The sequence below is a fragment of the Agelaius tricolor genome, unplaced genomic scaffold (genome assembly GCF_023055355.1).
Source record: "Agelaius tricolor isolate 1412-34295 unplaced genomic scaffold, bAgeTri1.0.p SCAF_6, whole genome shotgun sequence".
Lineage (NCBI taxonomy): Eukaryota > Metazoa > Chordata > Aves > Passeriformes > Icteridae > Agelaius > Agelaius tricolor.
In genome coordinates, this window is record NW_027269266.1 from 32778837 (window position 1) to 32803737 (window position 24901).

The 24901-nt window shown below is 40.4% G+C and overlaps 1 protein-coding gene across 3 annotated transcripts in view; it reads left to right on the forward strand.

The window, feature by feature from the left end:
* CREB5 (cAMP responsive element binding protein 5) overlaps window positions 1-24901 on the forward strand; it is a 257845-nt gene that overhangs the window by 165290 nt on the left and 67654 nt on the right. For all 3 annotated transcript variants that reach the window (XM_071429255.1, XM_071429256.1, XM_071429257.1), the window contains 2 exons: window positions 17740-17866; window positions 19996-20106. In XM_071429255.1, coding sequence (XP_071285356.1) covers window positions 17740-17866; window positions 19996-20106 — 238 coding nt within the window. The remainder of the gene's footprint in view (window positions 1-17739; window positions 17867-19995; window positions 20107-24901) is intronic.

Here is a 24901-nt window from a genome sequence, read left to right on the forward strand (position 1 = left end):
TTCTTCTTCAGGTAAGAGTCGGAAGTTAATGAGGAAGCCCATAAAACTCCATTTTAAAATTGCATTCTTTAAGTCATAAAATGAAGGTCTTTTGAGTGAGATAAGATGTACTAAATATTAAACACATAATTCAGAATGACTATTTTTATTTCATGACCTTTTTTTTCTCAGAAAAGAGCACAAATGAAAAATATGTAATGCTCCGTCTAAGAAGAAATCTATGAAAACTTGACAAGTTTTCAGGTTTTTTGTTTTTGGTGAATAGCAAGTTTTGCCTGTGTTATAATTTCAGTTGGTAAACTTTTTATCCCATAATGTGTAGTTCTCATTTTGTTATTTCTCTTTGCACTGATCCCTGATATGTTGCTTAAAAAAAAGTCTGAGCAGTTAAACCATATGTTTATATCATAGCTCCTAATGTCAAAATTTTAATTGATTTTCTCATATTAAGGGTTAGGAGGGGGCCGTATCATGTTCCACTACGTCATAAAAACAAAAATATTTAAAATATGTTTCAAATAAAATGAAGGGGGAGAAGAAAAAAATGCTTAACTTAGAAAAGATGTGGGATTCATTAACAAAGGAAAATACTGGCCATGGACCAATGGCAAGCCAAATGTTTTGCCAGCAGTTTGCAGTTCACAGTCATCATTGCATGTCACTCCGCCTGCTGCGCCAGCCCCTACAACCATATAGGCCTTCCTTTTAAAGAGAAACCTGTCTGGTTTGAGTTGAATAAATTAATTTGGGTTTACTTAGTTTAAAAACAAAAATATAGAGGCCCCAATTTTATTTCATTATGCCCATGGGTAAAGCAGTCCAAGGTAATTACAACCACAGTGCTGGTTGCTCTATCTTAATTAAAGAGTGTTTTTTTGCACAGAGGTTTTTGCACAACATAATAAAATAGTTTGTGGTCTGGCTAGCCTCAGTATCACAAGAGTGTACTCACTTGAGAAATAGTCCAGCTCTTCCAAAAGCTGAGGCCCTTCCTCTGGAGAGGAAGCATGGAGCTGCTGAGCAGAGCACAGGTAGTTTACAGTAAGGGCACCATCATAAATCCTGCAGCAAACAGCCTTTCATACAGTCTCGTACACTAAGTGGCAGGCTTGTCAGCAGCAATGAATCTGGACTTCAGTAAGTCTTTAAGCAATAATGTACTCTGCAACGTGCACCACTGGTTACGCACCTGTGACCAAACCTCTTACTTTTCCAAACTTTCCTAGCGGTGTTTTGGGTTGGGTTTTGGTTTTTTGTTTTGGTTTTTTTTTTTGGTTTGGTTTGGTTTGGTTTTTTGTTTGTTGGGGTTTTTTTTTTTGGTACGGAGGCTGCGTCTTCTTTGCAAATAAATATGAGTTATTGCTTAGCAAATAATTTTAAAGAAAAGGCATCAAAGACATTTAAATAATGTATTTGACATGCTAATTAAAAAAAATCTCTGAACTCAACTCCCAACAAGCATGGGTGAGATGGCCTGTTATTAGAACAGTCAAAGGAGGCATGTTTGCTCATTGAATAAATCAAGCAGTGTTGTAAAAACACTGTCTCAGGGATGATTAAGGGTAAGTGGTTTTCATTACTATGTTAAGTTCTACTTTCTGTTGTGGTGCTTTTTATATCACATCAAGCTTAGCTATTTACTTATGCTGCTTTAAAAAGCTCCAGCCCCTCACTTGCTTAAATCATGACCCAGTGCATTGATTCAGAAAGACAGCAACCAAAGCTAACTTGACTTAATGCTCAGGAACCTGACACAGGTCCTTCCCTTATAAGCCCTCTCTCTACATTTGGTAAAGCTGAATTAAGTTTTGTGAATACCAGTGGACCAGACCCCAGGGTGACCCAAGTCAGTAAAATTTCACTGCTTTCAACAAATTCTCCTCCCTACCTGGTGCTAGTGGTTTCCTTCAAGTTGCACAATTTTCCTTTTTCATAGATCTGAATACTCCAGTTTTAGGGTCACCAAAAAAATTGTCCTGAGCCAGATCATGTTGCACATTGGCAATATTTATTTGCCAATTATTTCAGTATTTATGGAACTAGCAGGAAGGGTCTCAAGGCTGGCATAAGGAACATCAAAGGTCCCTAGATGCCTTACTCAGTGAGTGACTGGCAGTGGATTTTGTTTCTTTCTGTTGGGGACATGCATTCTCCTACAGAGGGACAAGTGAGTTTAGCTTCAACTGCTTGAACTGGCACAGCTTCACCTGAGCTTGCATTTATGGAGAAGGAAATGCCAATGGGATGTGCACTGTACCCCAAGGCAGGGCTCCAACCAAGGCGAGGGCAGCCCACAGCTGCATATGGGCAGCTCTGAAGCACCACTAGCAGTGGCTGCCTGCAGGACGAGGGGAGCTGGAACATGTGGTGTTTGACAAAGCTGAAATATCTTCCAGCCTCCTTAGGCATGGCTCAGATCCTTGGCAGCACTGGCTACATAGTTCTGAGTGTGTGATTATAGACAGCTGGGCTTCCTAGAGGTCTTCAAGCCTAGAATTAGCCATGTGTAAATGGGGAGAATTAGCCTAGAGGTGGACCTGAGAGACTTCCATCCTCTGCTCTTAAGTTCAGAACATGAAAACCCTGGCTTGCTTTCCACTCTGTGTGGCAAGGCTGAAGCAACAACATCCAAATACGCTTCCAGGATGCAGCTGCCAAAGAAACGTTTCACAATGAACACAGAGGGGCATCCCTGTGGCAGCCTCAGCTGAGGTGCTAATGATTTCATAACCTGTTCCTTTATTATGCAAGCTACAATACCTGCTGAGACTGTTCAGCATGGGAGGGAGTGCCTGCTGCCAGGGCAGGAACCAGGGCACAATGGTGGATTGATAATGGGTTTGCATGTGGAACAGATCTGTACTGTGTGTTTTACATACATGGCTTTGTAATTACAAGAAAACAGCCACTTTCTATTTCCATTTGCATTAGAGGCTTCTTATGAATATATGAAATAGACATTTATTGTGACCATAACTCTACTACAAATTAAGATCAGATCCTAAGTCCCCTGTGAAAAAGCTGTGCATTATAATATGTGGAGATGTCAAAAATTATACTAAATGACACTTAACTTTAAATCCCAAGCACTGTGCTTATCCATCACTTAGGGTTAAATCTACACTGTAAATAAGACCAGGAGCTAAGCAAGGTTTACAGGGTGGGGGATGTCCCAGTAGATGTATAGCCACAAACTGAAGAATAAACAGCTGGTTGTATCTGTCTGCCAAATACAAAGTGTCTTGAATACATATTGCTGCATTTTCTTTTCTCAAGTCACATATTACCTTTGTTACATATCCTACATGGACTGGGTCAGATTTATACAAGGTGCAATGTTGTTGATTCAGATGGCTTGTTGCTATAGAGAGATAAAGACAGATTTCTGGTCTAAAGGTACACATATTCCTAAATGCTTAGTTTCTCGTCAAATTTTATGTACGAGGCATTTTAAGGACTTGTTATCTGGTAGGCTAATGCAAGGTCTAAATCCATGCTTCACAAAATACAGAGACCAGGGGAAAATAAAATACAAACATGCTGGTGACCTGCAATCTGACTTTGCTCCTATTCTTTATGCTCATCATATTTGCCTTTCCCATTAAAAAAAAAAAAAAAAGAAAGAAAGAAATAGAACAACAGCAGAAAATGTGGAGCAGAGTGAGTAAGCCATGGCTTCCGACCTCTGGAAATCAGCCATACTCACTGCTGTGCAAATTCCTGCTGCTCTCTGAGCTGAGATCATACTGTTGGAGATGGCAAGTGTATAGAGCACAGATCTGTATCTTTCTTCCATTGCTAAATATTAACAGTAAAAAATAAATGCAGGTGATGCAACAGGCTTTGACTGGGTCTATTTATGTGACTGTTGAGATATTTTAACCAGATCAGTAAAATATTTGGCTCCCTGTGACCAAAGCAAATAGATATGATGTTAGTGCAAACTGAGTGGAGCTGCCACTTTGCTGTTTAGGTAAAGTTAGTATTTTTTAACATGTTCACCTGCAGCGCATTGATGTGTCTCCGGGTGCATGGGACAAACACTTATTTTATAGGAGACATCTGGAAAAGGACACATCTCCTTTCCATTATTCATCTTCTGCTTTGTCCCCTCCCTAAGTTGAGTTGTTTTCCTCTGCCCTCCCAACTGCTCCAAGCAGTTAAAAAAAAGAAGAAAACCTCACAAAACCAACTAACGTTTCTTGAATGTCAGCAGGCACTGACTGTCAGGCCAGCAGGACAAACAAATTACATTGTCAGAGGCCTTCCACTGACAGCTCCAGCCTACCCGTTCCCACAGTTTAAATCTGGAAACTCTTGATGCAAATGCTGCAGTTGATTCTGATGGCTATAGTGGCACTTCACTGAAAAGGGGTATACTTTGGAGTTGGGTTTTGCAGCATTGGGAGTTGGTGGGAGTTGAAACAATGCTTGTGTTTCTGGGAGGGCATTTTCCATCCTGCGTATCTTCACGAGACTCAGGTCATGTCTAGATCGTTGGCATTACTTCAAATGTGCAAATACAGGAAGAGAGCTCCTTCTAGCCTGGTCAACCTGGCCTTTTTGAAGTATTTTATGCAAGGATTATTTCCTCCTTGCTGAATGTTGTGTTGAAAACCGTGGGATAAAATATCATAAAGTTATCCAGTACCCACAGATTTTCAAATTCACGTGACTCAGCTTTTGTCACTGCTGATCATAATGCTGCTCTTTTACTTCTCCTGGTATGGCAACTTTCTAGTTAAAGCGTTGCTTCAGTGGCAGCTCTCAAAGGGGAAAAAGTGGAGGAAAAAAGTAACAAGTTCAAACTGTGACAATTCATGGAGTATGCATGAACACTTATGGTTCATGTAAAGACATTAAATAAATAATTAGCAGTCTGTTAGTTCATACTGCAGACTCTTGGAAGCTGGCAGGACAACCTGAGCTTTTTTAACATGACTTTCTACTGACCACTAAGCCCTTTACTCAAAACTGATGCAAAGGGTGTTATTTTAATCTTCAACACAAAGTTCTGGTTTGGGAGAATGTTTCCTCTTTAAGACAGCATTTCTTTCAAGAGAAAGATAAGGTAAAATAAAAAAAACCCCTCCAAACAACAAGCAAAAAAACCCCATCTGTGAAACAGTAAACCAAACACATGAGTACAAATTGGAAGGTAAAGATGTAAAATAACTTTTTTTTCTTAGTAGGATGTAGCATGTCATTAGCAGGCATTAAGGCAGTATTCAGGGTATAATTTAGGAAAATGTCTTCATAGGGGTCATACATTTTTATGTGTCTCATTCTGTTCTAAATGACTGTATTAGCAGCACTCCTGTGAACTTCAATGGCAAGAGCATTATGCCCAAAAGAACATCTGCCACCTCTCCTTGTCTTTCTCAACTCAACTGCACAAGGCAAATAGGCTCAACAGAGTGGTGGAAAGGTACTTTGCAGATCAGCATAGGCTTCAGTGATGGTATCAAGAAGAGCAAGGGTGGAGTTTGGCCAGGAGAAATTTTTTTAATATTATGGTGATCCCTTTTCTTCGCTTCACAAGCTAATCACCACCAGGGATCAGGACAAATTACTTGGTAGCAGTCCACAGATGTCAAAGTGGAAGATGGGGATTTTTGTTTTCTTTTGAAGCATAAGACACAGGGTGGTGTCAAAGCTTGTTTTACAAGTGGATGTAGTGCATGTTATATACTGTCTGTTTATGGAGTGTGCGTGCATGTGTGTGTATGACTGAGATTCCCAGTTGGTTTAAATCCATTGTCTTTGGCAAAGCTATGTGCTGTACACCATTGAGAATTGGCTCTCTTGCTGTTGATGTATTCGTTCTATTCTTGTTTTCTCAAACGATTGTGTTAACTGGGCTACAGCTCATGAGATCTCTTTTTTTTCAGGTTTATATTTCCTCAGCAATAATTTGGTCATAAATAGGCATATTTTGAAGAACACCAGATAGAATAAAGTGAAAATATTTTTAGGAGAAAATTTTTGAATATGATTATTGATTGTCTCATTTTAAAGAATGATTCAAAAGAGAACATCAAATTCCTGGTTAAAAAAAACAGCTTAGAGATACTTACCTTTTCATATTTTATTCAATTTCCACTTGCTTCTATTTAGAACATTTCATAACAGTTCCTTTCTGCTGTAAGCTAGAGAGTAAAAAAACCAAGTGTGCTTTGGTATTTGCATTACTGGTCACTTAGACTTGCTGCTTTTTTATCATGTTTATTGGCTGGTTTGTATGCATTTTTCTTAAACCAAGATTTAAGATTTATATATTATCTGAAATTTGATCTATAACTTGAAAGGCTACTGTAGCCACAATAAGAAAGAAAATAACCCTGAACTGTTGAAAATTCAGCTCAGAGCACCCAAAGTGGTAATGACTGCAATAGTAGTTTTGTCGATATTTATAAATCAATGCAAACCAGAAACTGGATGTTTTAATTTAGTACAGTTTCAATGTAACTGATACCCTCAAGTTTAGAGCTTTAAGCTTTGTGAAGTGCAATGTTATTGCAGGGCATGCATCCAATTTTTAAAACATTATATAGATTGGAGACAGATGAGCTTTTCAGAATTATTTTAGGCCTATTTTGATTGAATGCCTGAGATGCATTTTCCAGTGGAAATTAATTGCATTGATGTGAAAACAAATGAACCCCAACCTCAAAATTAGCTGCAGGTTCCTGCTTGAACCAGTACTTAAAAGAGAGGGAGTGAGCACGGATAGTGACTGGGAATTACGATGACAACGTACACTTTGTTGGTAGAATAAAATAACCTCTCTTCAATGCCTGCTCTTTTTTGCTGTCTCTCTTGGCATTCATGCATGCGTAGAGAGAGAAATTTTCCCATGTATCTGTGGCTGGACATGAGTGGACAATGGCTTTTATTTGCTATCATTGCTTCCCTTTGGGCACTGCTGGAAACCTTTGCTGGCCTGTGTCAGCAGCTAAGTGTCAGCAAAACCTCCCACAGCCACTGCCTGTAGTGGGTATTTTTCTGGAGCACACATTTCTTGGGGATTGTGCGAGGTGAATTTATTAGTAAATAGCAGCTACCATGATTTCCACCTTTCTGTGTAATTTGCCTTAGCTATGTAAAAACTGCGTTTGTGATTCCTGTTTCTTTGACTGATGCTCACAATCAGTGGATATGTCCCAGTGAGAGGTAAGCAGAGAAGGCATTGTGAATCCTTTAAATTACAAGAGCAAACAACACTGGCTTGGAGCTGATCTCTGTTGAAGTACAGCTGCAGCAGTTCTCCATGACTTTGTTCTGTGTGCCTTGAGATTCACCTCTTCCCTGTGCTTCTCATAATTTGTACTAATATAGCTGTCAGCTGGGATTTTTAGCATGTTTAAGAGATGAAGCGTGTGCAAAGGTTCCTCCCAAGAAATGGCATATATTCATTTTGATCTTCATGAAAGTTTGAAGGGAATCAGTGAAATGGGTTGGGGGTGGGAAGAGGTCACTGAAGATGCATAGCTATTTGGCAGCATTAAAATATTTTCACACCTGGCGATGACTTGCTGAACAGATAATTGAGAGAACACCCTCATGAATGTGCTTCTCTGCCTCCTCCCCCACTGCCACCCAGTTAAACAACCAGGAGCTTTGAGACACAGAGCATATTTGGGGCTGTGACCATGGTGGGCTGTGCTAACTTTCCTCTAGGCTGTAGAGAGAGGTTGGCTCTGCAGGAACAATGTGCTGGGGCAGAAGTGCTTGGGAAGCAATGAGTGTGTAAAAGCACAGAGTTTCCCTATGGCATTCTTGTTAAAGGATAGGATTAAGAGCTGGATTTTGGCCTGATGCTGATGTCATATATCATCTGAGAGTTTTTCAGGCTTTTAATTTTCAATTTTGCTCATTTCCTATTTTGCTTAGGAAATCATGTAGAATGATCTTTTATAATGCCTTTCTTAAAGATTTCTACAGTATGTTTTACTTTTACAGTATTTTTAGTGTTGAGTGTAGAATTTAAATCTCAGTAAATAAACAATCTCACATGTATATACATCTACATATTGTCTTCATTAGTGACTGTGCTCTGCTAACCAGAGCAAACTCTGCTTTCCATAGTGGATACAGAAGACTTGTGACTTGTCAGCAGGAGACACACTGAATCTGCCAGTGACAGATGCTGGACTGGTTTTCTCTCATTTAGGCTGTTTTCTTTAGTCAATCTATTTTCTAGCAAAACTGTGATCAAACTCTGCTCCGTGCCCAGCCATAGCACTGGGGCTGCCTGTGCTGTGAGTTGTACTGGCACATGTCTTGAGACTCAGCAACACTTGGAGCCACGGTCTTTGTACAAGCTCTAGACTGATGGTCATGAATGAGAAACTGATGGCTACAGTTTTATTAGTTTATTAATATGGAGCTGAAGAAGAGTGAAGATTCAGATTAATCACCTTTTAATTAATACTATTTTATATTTAAATTGCTGGAAGTTTCCTTTGGGGTCTACTTTGTCTTTTTGTGGACTACCCACAGCAGCTGTTTTTCTGTGGGGACCTAACTGAATTAGCCAAGACGAGAAACTGGCCTGCCATTTAAAGACTTAACTTAACTAGCAATCTAAATTTGATTAATTAATGCAGGACCCTTTTCCCTTTTCTCTTTGTGCACGGCAGCCTTTCTGCTCCAACTTTTACACCGTTGGATGTGGGGGCCCACAGGGGCAATGTTGAGAAAGAAAAAGTCAAGAGAGGTAAAGCCACCCAAAGTATTAGTACAGCAGTGCTGTCTGCCTGCAGGCACATGAAGACATCAGCAAGTACATCTTTCTTAGACACCCAGGCAGGCAAACATCTCTGGAACACGGGGGCATGAAACTGCTGCCACAGCATCCATCATCCTGTGAAGGACAGTGAAAACATGTGCTGTCATCTTTGACATTTTAATTGAAAAGAAAGCTTACACAGATTTCGACCTTAAGCAGTATGTTTATACAAGTGTATACAGAGAAATAATCTGTCAGTTCAGTGCAGGCTCATTGCTATAGGAGTTGGTTTAGTAGCTGAACAATCCAACATTAGCTCACACACCTTGCCTTGTTCCATGCCTCAATAATTTTTAGTAGAAATACTTTGCCTAGAGGCATGCAGTTATTAAAAAAGAGGCTCAGCTTGCTTAAAGTCTGGAATTATTAGCTCATGGTAACAAGCCTGCACTGGAGAAACTGTTGGTTCTTTGTTTTCATAACTTTGCTGTAATTCACCATCTTATTTTCAGAGACAAACTTCTGCATTGTTTGGGAAGTTAAAAAAAAAAAAAAGAAAAAAGAAAACGAAAAATAAATCACTTCAAAAAGATTTTTAAAATATTTTTATTATAAAGAGAGTTTACAAAGGTCTTTTATCTTAGTATTTCTATTAAATTGTGCTGGTCCAAATAATAATGGTAAATAGAAAGACAATTTTGAGAAATTTGTTTTACCTCATTTCCAGTGTAGGAATCAGTTGGTAGTGAGCAATCAGTGAGAGCTCCCTGTAGACACTCTCAGTCCTTTAAAACTCTTTTAAAAAGTACTTTTTCTCCATCGTTTTTGCAGCCTACTATCCCTTTCAGATGCAAAGTTGTGAAGGGCAAATAAAATCCATTTGCACTGCTGTAACACATGTGTGAAAGGAGTCACTTGAGTAAATGAGGGCTCCAGCACCTTTAGATAGTCCAAACCTGGCAGAAGAGTTACTAGTGTTCAGTTGTCACTTCACCTGGATGCTGTGTGTAGGTTTCTTTCCAGCTGTTTAACCTGTTGATATTTTTCTCAGTGAACCTCAGATTTTCAAATTTTCTTGATTTTGCTTGTCAGGCTGGAATCTTAAGCCCAAATTTTAAAAAGAATGGTCATGATAAAAAGTGTTTATGTAAGTTTTATTGCCATTATTATTCCTGGTTTTAAGTCAGCTGCCATTTCATGTATTTGTGTGTTATAGCTACCTACTTTTTCAATGAAAAATAATACACCTTTATTTGTGAGGCTGAAAAATCCTTTGTTTACCTGAAGAACTAAGCTTGGTTCTGTCTGTGCTGAGAGACTGTGGTGGCAGTGGAATCAGTTTGACATCGCTGCTTGCTTTTATGATCCAATCATATTTATGCTGCAGTTTTTTTGGTTAATCCTACTTCTTTTTTTTCTTATTATAATGCAAGAATGTGTTTTTATATGGGGTAGTTCTTTATTATCCTTGAACCTGCCTTTTGCAGTGTTTCCCTGTTTTGCTTTAACTATGCCATTATCCTTCACATATCATTTGTGAGCTCCAGCTGTGTGCATAACACTGTACAGAACATAAACTTCTCCAAGGAGGTTATAGTCTAAGAAACCATTCTAGCTTTTCTTATTTTTCTTGTAATGGGTCACGCAATAAGACCCAGTGAAATATTTAGAGGGAAAGAAAGATTGAAACCAGCAGTTTCTAAGACCTGTAAGAGCCAAAAGGCAAATGTTAATGGGTTTTGTGAGGCTTCCAAGGCCTGCTGGTCCTCGTACTTGTGCTGAATTTGCAGAGGTTCCTTAAACATGTGTTCAGGAAATATAGGTGGCATTAGCAGAACTGGAGTTTCTAAAGGCAAGATTTATCATTGACTAGAACTTTAAATAGACTTTGGCTCACTAAATACATGATGGGGCTGCTGATTTGTGCGGCTTTTCTCCTACAAGCTCAGGAGAGAAGTACAGAGTTCTAAACACATTTTGAAGGCATTTTTCCACAGGATGATAGAATTTTACTGGAGATATATATATCCATTCTCTGACTGGTTCTTTTGGTTGTATGTTTGTTTTACTTATTCTTTCCCTTCATTTGGGTGTTCTGTCCTTGTGTATTAGAACAAGTGATCAAGAATACATTTCTGATGGAGTTGCTTCGTTTCCAACGAACAGCTTCTTCCCAGGTGACACTGAGGGACATTTGAATTGAGAAATAACACCTCTTTAGTTGCTTTTGGCTTCTGTTTCATATCATTTCACATCTGCATGCTGCATCTTGCTCCTTTTGTAATGCTTGCTGCCGAATTCCTTCTTCCTTTGGGCTGATGTATAGCTTGTTACCTTAATTGTGCCAGCTCTTCTGGGACACTTACATGGGCTTTCCCTTCACTTCTGAATCAAGCTTCTTGTCTTTAAGACTTTTTGAAGCTTAGCCTTATCTTATCTCAGTCCTCCAGTTCCTCATTACAGTGTCAAGCATCACTTTCACTTTGTCAGTGTTTTTGCCATCAGCTGGTTTCTCTTTCTCAGGAAGAAATCTCTTCTTGTCCAACACTGGCAAAATACCTAAAGGTAAAAAATGTATGAAGATACATGCACACCTCATTAAAAATCTCTACAGAAAGAATAGCTTTGTCTGGATGCTTCCCAAATCCTCTAAGTTATGAGCCACAATTTTCACTCTCTAGAGTGTTGCCCTTCTTGTGTCTCAGTCTTAGCTACTCCCTTCTTCTTGCAAACTTTCTCGGTCCTGTCATTTCTGAGCATACCGGTTAAATAAAAAAACACACAAAGAAACAAAAAGGCAACCAGAGTTGTGCCTATAAATTGTCTCAAATTCTTTAGCATATTTATTTGCTTGTGTGTTCTATCTCCTTCTTCTACTTTTCATCTGGTTTGTGTCCCTAGAATATAAACATGCTCTGTATGAATTGTCTCTTATCTGTGTTTGTACAGTGCCAGGCTCAACGGGGTCCTGGTCCCAACTGGGACCTTTGGGCACCACCATGGTATAAATGTCTGCTACTGATAATAATAATCTGCCCACATCATGCAGATGTCTGAATTATCTGAGAAATACAAACAAGGATCTTTACTGGGCTGGCAGGGAGCCATGAATTCTAGGTGCCAGTTTTCTTTTCCCCTGAATATGCTTTGACTCCCTGAAAAATCCTGGTGACACAAACCTCCCACTTCTTGGAAAGCTTGGCTGTCTGGTGGTGATGTGATTAAAACATCGTTAAACATGGAATACAGCAGGTCAGGTGAGGTCCCTTGCAACTATGTGAGGTATTCCAAGTACTGGTCTGATGCTTTGCTGTTGCTTTCCCTTGTGTTTATTTTTTTCTTTCCTCCTCTGAACAACAAATGGATAAATTGAAACTAGACACAACTGCCCTACTTTGAGGGTGGGAAAAAATGGATCACAAATAAGGAAAGCCCTAGTTTGACTGGTAGGCTTAAATAATAGCAGTGTGGATCAAAAACCAGCAGACAAGCAGTAAATGAAGCAGCCCCTCCAGTTAGAACACATTTCTCAGATTAAAACATCCTCTCCATGTCTTTGCCTCTGACTAAATTATTCAAATATTGAAGGTCCATGACAGCACTTGGGCCAGGTACTCTGGCTGCAGTAGCTGCTGTAAAAGCAGCTTGCAGCTGGTCTGTGGAAACACATGTTCCAGGAAAGTTACTTTCTGCAATGAAAAGTTTAATTGTGACAGTACCTGGCTGTCAATGAACTTTCAGAGGGTAGACTGCAGCCAGCTGTGCTTATTCTTGGTAGGGTAGACTACTTGGGGGCTTCAGCCTGAAAGCCACCCAAACCACATTCACATAATGACATTCCTTGAAAAGATCCAGGCTGCTGGCATGCAGTGATTGCTCCTCATTACATTAGTTATAATGATATCATTGATGCCTTATTCACCTCTGTCTCCCTATTGCTTCTACTCACTCTCCCTCATTTTTTCCTTGATCTCCAAACTTTTTGGGGCAGAACCTCACCCACCTCACTATTTTAAACCAAGGTTTCTAGGCACTGTTGTAATAAATATGTAGATACATGCATGTTTATACATATATATAAAAATGATGAAAGTCTGATCAAGTGTGTTGTGTAACGGCAGTGTGGTACAGAGATCCCTCAGCCAGTGCTGAGCTGACATGGCAAATTCCCACAGCACAGCCTGTGGGCTGCTCTGGTGTGAGCTGGCTGGATCTGAAGGCTATGGAAAGTCAAGAGAAGAGTTCCTTTACTCCAGTGCAACTTGGTATACTTTTGGCTAAACTTTTCCACACCAGAGCTAGCTGAAGTGGAACAAACGGGGTTGTGATGTAGGTATTCCTGATGACCTTGCATGAATGTTACATGCGGGGGAGTAAGGAGCAGGAGAGACGTCATGGTAAGACCCACTGACCTGGAGTGCTTTACCATAGTAGAAAACCTTTTGCAGTGATACCTTAAATAGCATCAGTCCTTTTGCACATAGCCCCAAATGGTCTAGGTGAGTAGGAACCTACTCTTATGAGAGCTCAGCAACAAATTGTCATCTGCCCAAATTGTCCTTGAAGACTTTAAGTTAAGGGAAGCCTAGTCCTTTAATAGACAAGTGTAGTGTTTAGTCATCAGGCATCAATTGCATCATGTCAGACGGAGTATTTGGTATTAATCAAGGAGGCAGACACTGAAGTATATATCCTAGATATTTGATTGCATTAGAGGATTTATCCTTAAACATTGGTAGAGTCATATGATGGAACATGATCGAGTCACCATGGTTTAGCAGGGTACCACCCATCGGTTTAAATGTTAGTAAGAGTGACTCATGGTGTTAGCACGGCCATGCAGAGGAAGAAGAGCCACGTGGTCAGTTGCAGCAGCTTGGCTAACATGTGGTATTTTAATGAGCCACTGTAATGCTGACTATCCAGGCCACGTACACCCAAAGTGTACAAATGCTGGCTGAGACCTCATCATATTCAATAGCAGGCTTCCGCTGGAACACAGTAAAAATTCCTAAATTTTGGAAAAATTTCACGGGTAGCCAGATTTTCAGTGAGGTTGAGCATCTGCCAGTTCTCTATCTTATATGTCCTTTATCTGTGGGCTGTTTGCCCAACAGCCCTATTTATTTAGCAACACAGGTGCCAAGGAATGAAAATCTCCCAGTCAGCAATATTGATTGACAGTCTGCAGGCAGTACATCATCAGCATTTACAAAGAGAGGAGCAGATTCAATATGTCCACCAAAAAATAACAGTTATAAACTCTCACTGACTGTCTTTGCTGCCAGATAGAAAGCAACAACAAAAGAGATTGTGTTGTCCTTGTAAGAGATGTCTTAGACAAATTGAGTATCTGAGTCTGTATGGTTCTGTGCCATAGATATTTTCTGAGCTCTGTGAGAGTGAGTGTGTAGGAGCACATGCTAAATCCATGACCTGTGTTCAGTGTAGAAGCCATGGAGGTATCCATGAGTACTGGCCAATGTCAGTTTCCCTGACATGGGAGGGGGGAATCCAGAGTGCATTATGTAGCATTTTTATCGATGGTAGGAGCACTGCAGGCTTTTCAACAAAGAGGCTCAACCTTGAGGTGCAAGTCTTCTCTGACTGCTCTGCACCTCCTTTAAAAAGCAGACTTGGGAACAGACTAGCAGGATTGTAGTAAGAAAAAATATTTGAAGAACTGAAGATTTTTTTCCCCTCTAGCTAAGTGTAAAGTATGTGCTTTCCCCTAAAATGAAGCAGTGTTAAAGGTAAAACTGGGGGCATCAAGGAAGCTTCTTTGCCATTTTAATAAATACCAATAATTCCCTTTTTCCCATGCCCCATATTCCCAAACTCATTAAAGCAATTTTGGAAATTTTTTTGGCTCAGGAACATATAAGCAAAACCCAAACCATGCAGTCCCTTGAGAATCACTTGCGCAAATTGTATAGGTCAGGCCAAAAGAAGTTTCTGTCAAACAGCCTAACACCTAAGCTTATTAGGAAACTGGTGAATTGTACAAAGGGTCTGTATGTAGGGCACTCTCAGAATGAATAAAGGGACGGGGTGGGGGGGGGGCTCTTTTCATGGTGCTTGTTTTACTTTGACCCCACTGAAAACTCAAGAGGTATTTTTATTGAATGCGTGGCTCAGGCCAGTGCAGTTCCCATAGATTCTCTTCCTTTGATCTAAGTTCCCACACATCTGAGCTGGTAGACTCAGAGGACTGCAGAGTGGGCAGGTGGGTGCACACCTCAGTCTCATTCCAGGCCAGGCAGGAGAGTGCACCAGTGCTTCCTCCTTTCCTGCCCACTCCTCCCACCCACTGTCTGGGAGGGAACCCCATGGGCATCCCCAGCTGGGGTTGCAGCACACTCTGTTCTGCCCCTCAAATGCCCCAACGTGGGGCTCCAGCCCTTCCATCTGGCACACGGACTTTAAAGCATGAGGTAGAGAAGACCTGTTAGAGTTTGTCATCTGCTCTGCAGGGCAGTAGTTCTGGTGAGGATGGGCCAGTGGGAAGTAGATCCCTGTAGGGATCATCACAGCCTCTAAAAACCAAACTGAGATCTCCTCCTCACATTCAACCCAATAGCTCCTTACTTTTTTCTTTTCAAAAGAGCACTGTATCTGCTTTTCACACTATTTTGACCCTGTCCTATTGATTTGTCAAGTCTTCATGTGTGAATGAGTGCCGGTACACGGAGCAGCTGAGTTTAGGTGGACAGCAGAATGGGTCAGGGGCTGTGTACTTTGAGTATATTTTCTGAGCTCATTTTTCCTGCAATGCCACCTCCACGGCACCCCAGGCTCAGCCTGTGTGCTGAGCTGACTGTAGAGCTGCATATCCCAGAAATTCAATCATGCTCCCTCACAGAACTTACTGCACTCTCTCCCAGGATTACACCACACATTTGGAAAATGTTGTCTTGAGTTTTTTTAAGGTGATATGAAGATGTTAGTACATCACATTCCTCCATCAGCAGATAACAAGGGAGGAATAGGAAGAACTCCTTATATCTGAGATACATTTGTTGTTATTTTTGGGCTTCTTTCTTCCCCTTCTGAATAAGTACTGTATGTGTCTGGGAGGATTTTTAAAACATCCTTCAAAACACAGGCTTTTTCTCTCCACAGAGAACCAAGACAAAAGGATGGGTTCAGTTGTGTGCAGCTGCTAAAAGAGGGCAGCTGAGGGCAGGAGGGTGGGAGGAGCAGAGTGTCTTAGTATGAGGGAATTGTCAGGGCAAGGATTTGGAGGTGGCATTTGTTGGGATAGAAATGTTTCTAGGGAAACAGGGTTGAAGACATGAGGGTTGAAGGACTTCAAGTCCAAGGATGGGAAATACTGGGGAGTTTTAAAGAAAAGGGGATTAGGTGGTTTGAAGTCTTGGCAAAAGAGAAGGAGACTTGTATGTCAGAAGAAGGTGGTTTTGCCATCAGACAGGGACCTTCAGTTTAGGAGCCTGGATGTGGTGCCCTCCAAACTGGATGTCTGTGTATCCCATCGCTCACAGCCTTTGGGCTTTTTGCACAATGTTTGATAGCTGGAAATGACAGCTAAAGTTAGAGGAGGGTTGTATGTATTCATTGTTGCCAGTACCACTTACAATTGGAGGGGCAAAACCCCATCATTAGGTGTGACACAGTTCAGGCCAAGCAGGACAGTCTTTCCTCTTGCTCCTCTAGGGTTATGACTCTGCTTCCCTTGACCAGCTCAGCCCAGTTTTGAGGCTTTTATGGCTAGCTGTGGATTGATCACTGAAGAAAAGGATGCTTTTGCCAAGGCTTCAAATCAGCCGTGATGTTTAAAGGCTCTGAACATCTTAGGCTTTTGCCATGATTGCCCCTGCAGAGGTTCCTCAAACTCCCAGATTATGCACCCTCTTCTCCAGTCCATCTTTAGGGGCAACTCTCCTTCCTACTAAACAGCCTAAACCATGTGCTGTACAGAAAAGCATCCTGTTCTCTGAGAATTTAACACACCTACTTGTACTCTCAGTGTTTGTCGAGGCACTGGATGTGAAAACTATTTTCAAGGTTTTTGAAAGCTTGAAAAGGTAGCAAATTACACTCACCCAAAACTTCAAGCAACTCACACTTTCTTCAAAACTAAAAAAAACCCAAACCAACAAAAACCTGCTAAGATAATTCCCAAGGTCACATTCTTAATGGCTTTTTTCAAAGTGTAGTCCCAGCATTGTTTAATCCATTAATTTTATGATTCTCTTTGTAAGTGGGCTTGCTTTCTCACATGCAGTTTTCCCTGTGCTGTACTTTAAAAAAATCCTTCTAAATCTTTTTAACCCCTTTTGCCAAAATAATTTACTCTGCTTTTCTGTAGTAGATATGTTTTGCTTTCATAAACTGCTTAATCTGAATGTAATTTTCCTAAATTTATTTCTTCTTTTTTTTGTCTTTCCCATTTTTTGTGTCCTGGTGGTGTGCTAAGTGTTAAAATTAGTAATTTTTTGTTTTGGAACAAAGGCTTGGTACATTTTCACAGGAGAGATTATCAAGAGTGATTTGAAATACCCATTTTAGAGCAGCTTATTTACAGGTGATACAATTTCAAAATTAATTTAAGAGTGGTTAATTTTCCGTCATAGTCTGCGAAACTATCATCCAGATATTTTTGTTCCTGAGGGCTAAACTTAAAGCACTGCACTAATGCCAGCAGATTTTTCTGGTTTGTCTGTAGAAAATCTTTTTCATACTATCTTTTTCTAGCCACTATGCTGTGCAGAGGTGCTGAGACTGAGACCAGCTGATAGGTTTACATTCAGGTTATATCAGATGAACTATGCTGGAGCTTTAACTGATGAAGAGCATAAGGAAGGTGATTCATCCTCTTCTCAAAAACTTTATGTTCCACTGATTTATGCAGGAAAGGACAAATCCTGGATTGGTTTATCTGTGCCTGCTTGTCTGGAGCTGCCTGTGCCTACCAATGGCTGGCAGGGTAAGGCTTGTTTTGGTCTCCACAGCCCATGACAACTTTCTTTTCTGTTCCTTTCTTCTAGGCCTGTCCCAGGTTCTCTGTCTTCACTACTGCACCTACACAACCGACAAAGACAGCCTATGCCTGCCTCTATGCCTGGCACCCTGCCCAACCCTACCATGCCAGGATCCTCTGCTGTACTCATGCCTGTAAGTTTTCTTATTTGGCTTTTTTTGCAGGGTGGAAAGTTGTGTTGTGTTTGATTCAATCTAAGCAGAGGTGGAAGTCTTCTGGGTTTTGTAAAAACCCAGTGTGATAAGGAAGCTGGACCTTCTTTGGTGCTTCACCTTAGACTAGAGTATTTCTGATTAAGTTAATGGCATACTAATTAGTGTGAGAGTGATTAGAAGCAGTTTACATGAGACTACAATTTGTGATCCTCATACTTGTTCATGTAGGTGAGATTGGTATGTTGGTGATGGAACAAAAAGATTTTCTGAATTCAGAAAAAACCTGGAAAAGCAATGCACATAAGTTATGTCAGTGAGCTCTAAGTGATCCTCTTGTGTGGGAGATAACCACTTAGCAAGAAAGAAATGTGATTTACTTTTCTGGCCTGTTAACTTGCACTTATCGAGAACTAGGTAACAATTGCTGCTCATCTTTCATGATTTCTGGAGAGATAGGAATATTTCCCATCTTATGGAAACCCAAGAGCTGCTTTACAAATGTAACTTCAAATTTTAAATTATTTTAACCTTTTAACCTTTTCAGTTGAAGACATTTGGGCAGGTTAGGGGTGGCGAAAAGTATGGATGACATGGGGAAGAGGGGATGGAGAAAGGAGAAGTTTTTGCTTCATTTCACTGTGTTCAGTTTGCAAGACAAACCTGAGAGCAACTGACCATGGGAGGGAGAAAAGCACTGCTTGTTCTTGCTTTGCTGGATCAAGGGGAGCACTCCACAGAGATACAAAGATTCAGGTTTAGCTGCTGTTTGAGCAATCATGAATAAGTTATTAATTATTAACTTGTCAATAAGGCTCTCCTGGAATATCGATCAGGAAGTTTAACAAAAAAAACCGTAAGACGTGTCATTGTGGGAAGTCTTTTTTTCTGGCATGATTCCCAAGGAACCCAAAATGCAACAAACATCCAGCAGCCGTGTAAGTTCAGTGGCCTCAGTCTGCTGCTGGGGAGCCCTTTGGGCAGATTTCCTTCCAGAGGAGCAGGTGTGCTCTGGCTGTGAGCCCTGGAGGGACGAGCGTGGAGGTGAGACAGACCCTGTCAGCACTGGCTGCTCCTCCTGCCCCACAGCACTCCTGAAAGGGCTGCAGGGGAGATGGCACTGGGAGCTGCTCCTACCCCATGGAGAAAGGGAAAGGGGGCATTGGCAGCTTTTCTCTGCCGGGGGAGAGTGGAGTATTCACATTTCCCTGAAGCCCAGCACCCATTTTTGCAGGCATCATGGAGGATGGGAGACAACTCCTCACCACAGGGCACAAAAAAAAATAGCTCCCCTGCTTGGATTGCTCAGAAGGACCCAAAATGTTCTTTTTTGTAAGAGCCAAAAATTCAACAGACTGGCTCAAAGCAAGGTGGGATGCTCAGCTCTGTCTGGAAGCAGCACCATAACCATGTTTACCACTCCTTACAAGGCTTAGCAGTGTGCAGGGCTTGTCTTTTTTTGGGGGAATACCCCCCAGGAAATTATTTTATAGAGGATTTACTGCCATTAGGCTTTTTTTGTATCCCTCCCTCCCAGCCTAGTGAGTCTAGCTTGCAGAAAGGGCTCTGAACAGCCAGGAGAAGTTTTGCTTTGTTTTTTTGTTATCTCAGCAGTGCACAAAAGCTTCCCTTACAAGACATGTGGAAAACTCTTCCCAGCTGAGCAGTCCGAGTGGAGGAAAATCAGCCAACTTGTTTTCCAAGTGCTTGAGATTGTAGATTTTTATTTATGCTTTTAACAAGCTAAGTTGGGCTGCACCGGGAGGGGAAGCTACAATTTTATACAGTGATGCTTTTAAAACCACTTAACTCTGAGTGTTGTTATACTGAAAGGGAGAAAATCATTACAAAAAAGCGCAAACTTGGGTGGCTGCTACATTTGTTTATTAAAGAAACCCTTTCTTTATAATTGGCTGTAAGTTTTCAGGGCTGATTCTGATGAAACACACACTTATGTGCATACACACATTCAATTCATGACACAGATTGTTATTTTCCCAGTCATGACTTCAAGAAATAAAGCTGAGTCCATTTAAATAGAAACCGAGAGTAAATTCTTGCAAATGTCTCCAGATGTTTTCAAAGCTTTTTTTTTTAATTTGTTTTAAAAGATGGAGCGACAAATGTCAATGAACTCCAACATCATGGGGATGCAAGGGCCGAACCTCAATAATCCGTGTGCTTCACCTCAAGTTCCCCCAATGCATTCAGAAGCCAAAATGGTAAAAGAGAATTTTTAAAAATTACTGTATTTTCTCATATTGCTGTTGCATACCAGTTACCCAGACAGTGGGGGGGGGATGTAGCCAGACACTGCTTACTTCATTCTTAGTCATACGTTATACTCTTTTTTAATATGCTGCAGTAAATTGCCTTTGTGACTCTGAACTTTCAAGTTGTTCTTAGTCCTAACTGATCTCTCAGTGAGAGGGAATTGAAGGGTGAACTATCTGATCCATACTGTGCTAAATGGGATTTTTGGTGCAGGTCAGTAGAATTTAAGCAAATGGCCTGGTTGTTTCTCTAATGGTGTCTGTGCTCCACAACTTGATCTAAGGAAAATTGTCAGTTAATAAAGACTGCAGTATAAAGTGGGTGCTGCAGAGCCCTTGTTCTTTCCAGATAGGAACACAGTGTGTCAGAGAAGCATACAAAACAATACCTATCTATATCTATCTATCTATCTATCTATCTATCTATCTATCTATCTATCTCTGGGATATTTTCTTTTTCTGTGTTCCCATCCAAAAGAACTGTCAGAATTTGAACAAATGTAATTTATTTATACAAGTCAAATGTCATAACAAAAAAAAATTGTTTTTTACAGTTGTTCTACATCTTAAAATGTCAAGGCTTCTCAGGCATATGTGCTGATATAGGATTAATGTTCTTAAACTAAACTACAAGTGGACATATATAAGTTTTTCCCAGCTTTATATGCACTCTTGTGGCGGCATTTGGGACTAATATCCTTGGAATCAAGTTATCAGTGTAGAAATGCTTTGGATTTTAAGTTTCAGAATTGCCATTTGCTGGTGTCTAATGGAAATATGAAGACAGAAGTTTTTAGTTTTAACTCTGTAGGGCTTTTATCCTCTCAATATATCTCATCATAGTGAAAATGACGATTAACTTCATTGAACTTTTTTCAGTGGCACTTTGCCAAGGTAAAATTGTCATAAGTGAGAGAATGAAATCAAGCCGACAAAGATTAAGCAACCACATATTTTTATATCTTTCTACTTTTCATGACTGGTGCAGCTTTTAAAATTGTTGTCATCCATCCTGAGGCAAAGAAAAATATCTATTTGTCTATGGGTATAGTGCATACAGGAGACTCTAGGTTAAGAGCAACAACATAAACAAATTTATTCTACCTCTGTTTTCTTAGGTTGGGTAGGTCATGCCTTTGCCTCACTGTTGGTCTGGGTTAGGCTGTTAACCCAACCTCTGTTAACACTCTTTCTAAAACCACATTCTGTAAACATGCAGCCATTTGGCCAGAAGAAGAAGGATAGCCAAAAATGCTGGCTCCTCCAGCCAAGGAAAACCTGTGGTCGAGAGTTCTCTCTGCTGTACCACACAGTGACGGTGACATGCCAAATGGCAACAGCATCTGCAGCAGAGCTTGTTAAAAACTTTTTGGAATAGGCAAGTGTTTTTTCAATGCAAGTGTAGCTGAGCCAAGCTAAATACTCCTTTGCTGAATAAATCCAAAACTGGCATCTGTTTTGGGGACTAAAGGTTCTGTAGTTTACTCTCTCCCCACACCCCCTGCCTCTTTTTTACTGGTAGTGTGAGGCTACTTAAGAACAAGATTAAATTATTGGTGCATATGGTGAGGATTCTGTGCTTTAATAACTGAAACTGTATTTTAATACAAATTACCTTTTAATCTGGGTAAGCAGGTTTTGTCCCTAAATCTAATATATGAAGGCATTTTAATGTATGAATAAATTGCTATCAGTTCCAAAATGTGGTGCAGTGAAGAAGCAGAGCCTTTACTTCTGCCACTCTTCAAAGAGTAGAAAAAAATCTTCACACATTAACTCTCAAGAGGTATAACTCAGAGTTCCAGGACTTTTCCTATTTTCAAATGCAGGTTTGTGGTTTTAAAAATATTTTATATTTCTATATTCTATTTTTATATTTTGTTTCTATATGAACACACATGCAACATAAAAACTTCTTCATTTAGTCACTGCTTTGAGGAATATGAATCTATTAAAAATATTCTGCCTGAATACAAAGTAGAAAAAGTGTAGGAAATTTTCAGAGCAAAATTATTTCTTACATGCAAATTAATGGATTTTAAATCAGAATCATCTGTGTTACAGGGATATTTGATCTTATTGTTAACTGTTTCACTTTGCCTCATGCTTTCACATGCTCTGGTGACTTAGTTAAAAGTTAAAAGTCAGGAAGCTTAGTACCTTATCAGACTGTGTCCTGCATGAGGAAAGAATTTCCCTGGATTTCCCTGGATTCTGCTAATGCTATTACTGGTGGTGCATTCAGCATTGCTTATGCCTCCTTTGGCTGGCCCACCCCGAGAAGAATGGATGTATGCAACACCAGATAGAGTCATCTAAGATGCTTGTAGCTAGTGACTGAAGTAACTGGAGAAATCCAGGGGACTTTGGGCCTGATTCACCAGGTGCCCAAATCCATGGGAGTATCAGCATTTTGGGAGGCCTGCGGGAGAGAATGTGGGACAGGCTCCTCTAAATGTGAGACCAGATGTGAGACCAGATCCTTCTGGCCTCATGGCAGCATGCACCTAAGCAGTGCAAGCACAGTTTGGCATGCAGCAGTCATAACACTGTTTGGTGACTTAACTTGCCTCTGTAAAATGCATGTCAATAAATAATATCAGTAGGGATGCTGTGTGATGCCATATTTTTTAAAGAAAGCTGATAGATGGCAAAAGATTCACACCCTTGATTGTTTCATAATTGGTTTATAGTGGGAAATGGAAGCCAGTCTGATAAATATATACACTGTCTGATATACAAGAAGATCTACACACAAATATAGAATATGTGTGGCATTAATGTAATGTTTCTATAATAAGCAATCCGTATTTTAATCACCTTGTATCACCTGGCATTTATGGAAAGCCACACTCTGCCACCCAACTGCTTGCTTCCTGGTTTAATTTCTTTCAGAAGAACATTCCATCAAGTATTAAGGTATTGTAGATGACATCCCAGAACTGATTTAATTTATCACAGCAATCTCAGTTTCCCTCACAGTATGCCTCTCAATTAGGTTATCACCTAATGCTTTAAAACTGTCCTAGTAAATGAATGAGTGAACATCTAAATCAATACTGCTTTCTTCTTAGATTCACAGCCGAGTAGGTAAAACTCTTATGCTGCCCACCAAAAACACACATTGATTTTATATTAAAATATATTGCACTGGAAAGAGAAGGAAACATATAGCTCCTTAGTGTACATGGTAAAAATATGGCAAAAATATGCAGAGTCGCACGTGTAGCATATTAACATGTGGTTCAGTAGGCTGAAAATATTATGAAGTTGGAACTGTTGGCAGTGCCTTTGCCTTAATATACTGCCTACACACAGCCTGGTTCTGCACTTTCAGAGTACTGGAGGTTTTAGAACTCGGAAGTGCAATACTGCGTGGATTACTGGAGTGCAAGATAAATAGTGTGCACTGAACCACTGGAAGCCTGTGTGATAGCAGGTCTTTTCCATGGAGCTGATGCCTTTCTGTCAGAATTTTTCATGGCACTGATCTTTACCTGCAGAAATTTATGTCCTCTGAAAAAAGATATAAAAAGCAGACCGGCAATGAACTTAAAAACACAGTTCTCAATTTAATCTATTAATTTTTTTTCTTTTACAATTTCTGTCTGCCACTTGCTCAATATGTAGTTTTATAAAATTTAAATTAAATGTTATATGTGTAGATTGGCTGTGCCTGTAATCCTGACAGAAGGTGTATGTTTCTTTAGAAAAGAAAAAGAAAGATATTATTTCTGTATCAGAAACACATAGGATTGTGGACTGTTGCTTTTGACTTGTAAGCTTTATTAGACTGAACCGAAAAAAAAAATTAAAAAAAAATAAAATTGAAAGTGTCTATCAGGTGAAAGAGTGAAAACATAACCAGAAAATAAAAGTAATAAATTGGTAGAGCACATGTTCCTAATTATTACAGTAAAATAACCAAACCTCCTAACATACCTAAGAATGCTGGGCAGCTTTGGCAGAGGAGGAGAGAAGTGAAAGAAATTGCAGTGTCATCAGCACTAATTTTTATTCAACTTAATTAGAGGTAAGGGTCCAGATCTTACTGGTGGCTGTGTAAATCCCAGTGCAAGCATCACTCAGCTCTCCATCCCCGAGGAAAGGCCAAGCTGTCTGCAGAGACCTGGCTGCATTTTGTACGGCTCTTAGACAAGTACGTCTCCCTATCTGCAGGAACACAACAGCCAGCCAATGGGAAAGGCTTGGCCACAGAGGTCCAGGGCTTCCATCAGATGCAGATTATGGTCTGAGTTTGGATGGAGTCTTCTGCTGCTCCTTGTTTTACAAATAACGTTTTGTTTTACAAATAACGTGTGCCCGTAAGCTATGATGGTGCAACCAGCACAAAGAGACAAGCAGCTGGAGGAAGTTCTCACCCCAGCCCTGCTTTGGTGCTTGGCTTATCCATTGCAGCAGCCCTTGGATGTGGAAGCAAAGAGTGCTGCCCAAACGGCAGTGGCTGGAACAGCTGGTGGCCTTGGGAAGGACATCCCTCTGGATTCCTGCTCTGGGCCCCGGGTTTGCAAGGTTTCCATGCTGATTTCAGGCAAGGGGCTGACATAGGCAGCCCAGGCAGGATCAGAGCCACTGAAACTCTAGGTTTAGATACTTCACACTTTGTGACTGAAGATACTTGTTGAACAAAATAAATGGTTTGAAGTCTATGTTTTCCTATCAAGCTGTCTGGGAATAGAATCACTTTAGTAGAACAGCACACACTGCTTCAGGGCCCGAAGGC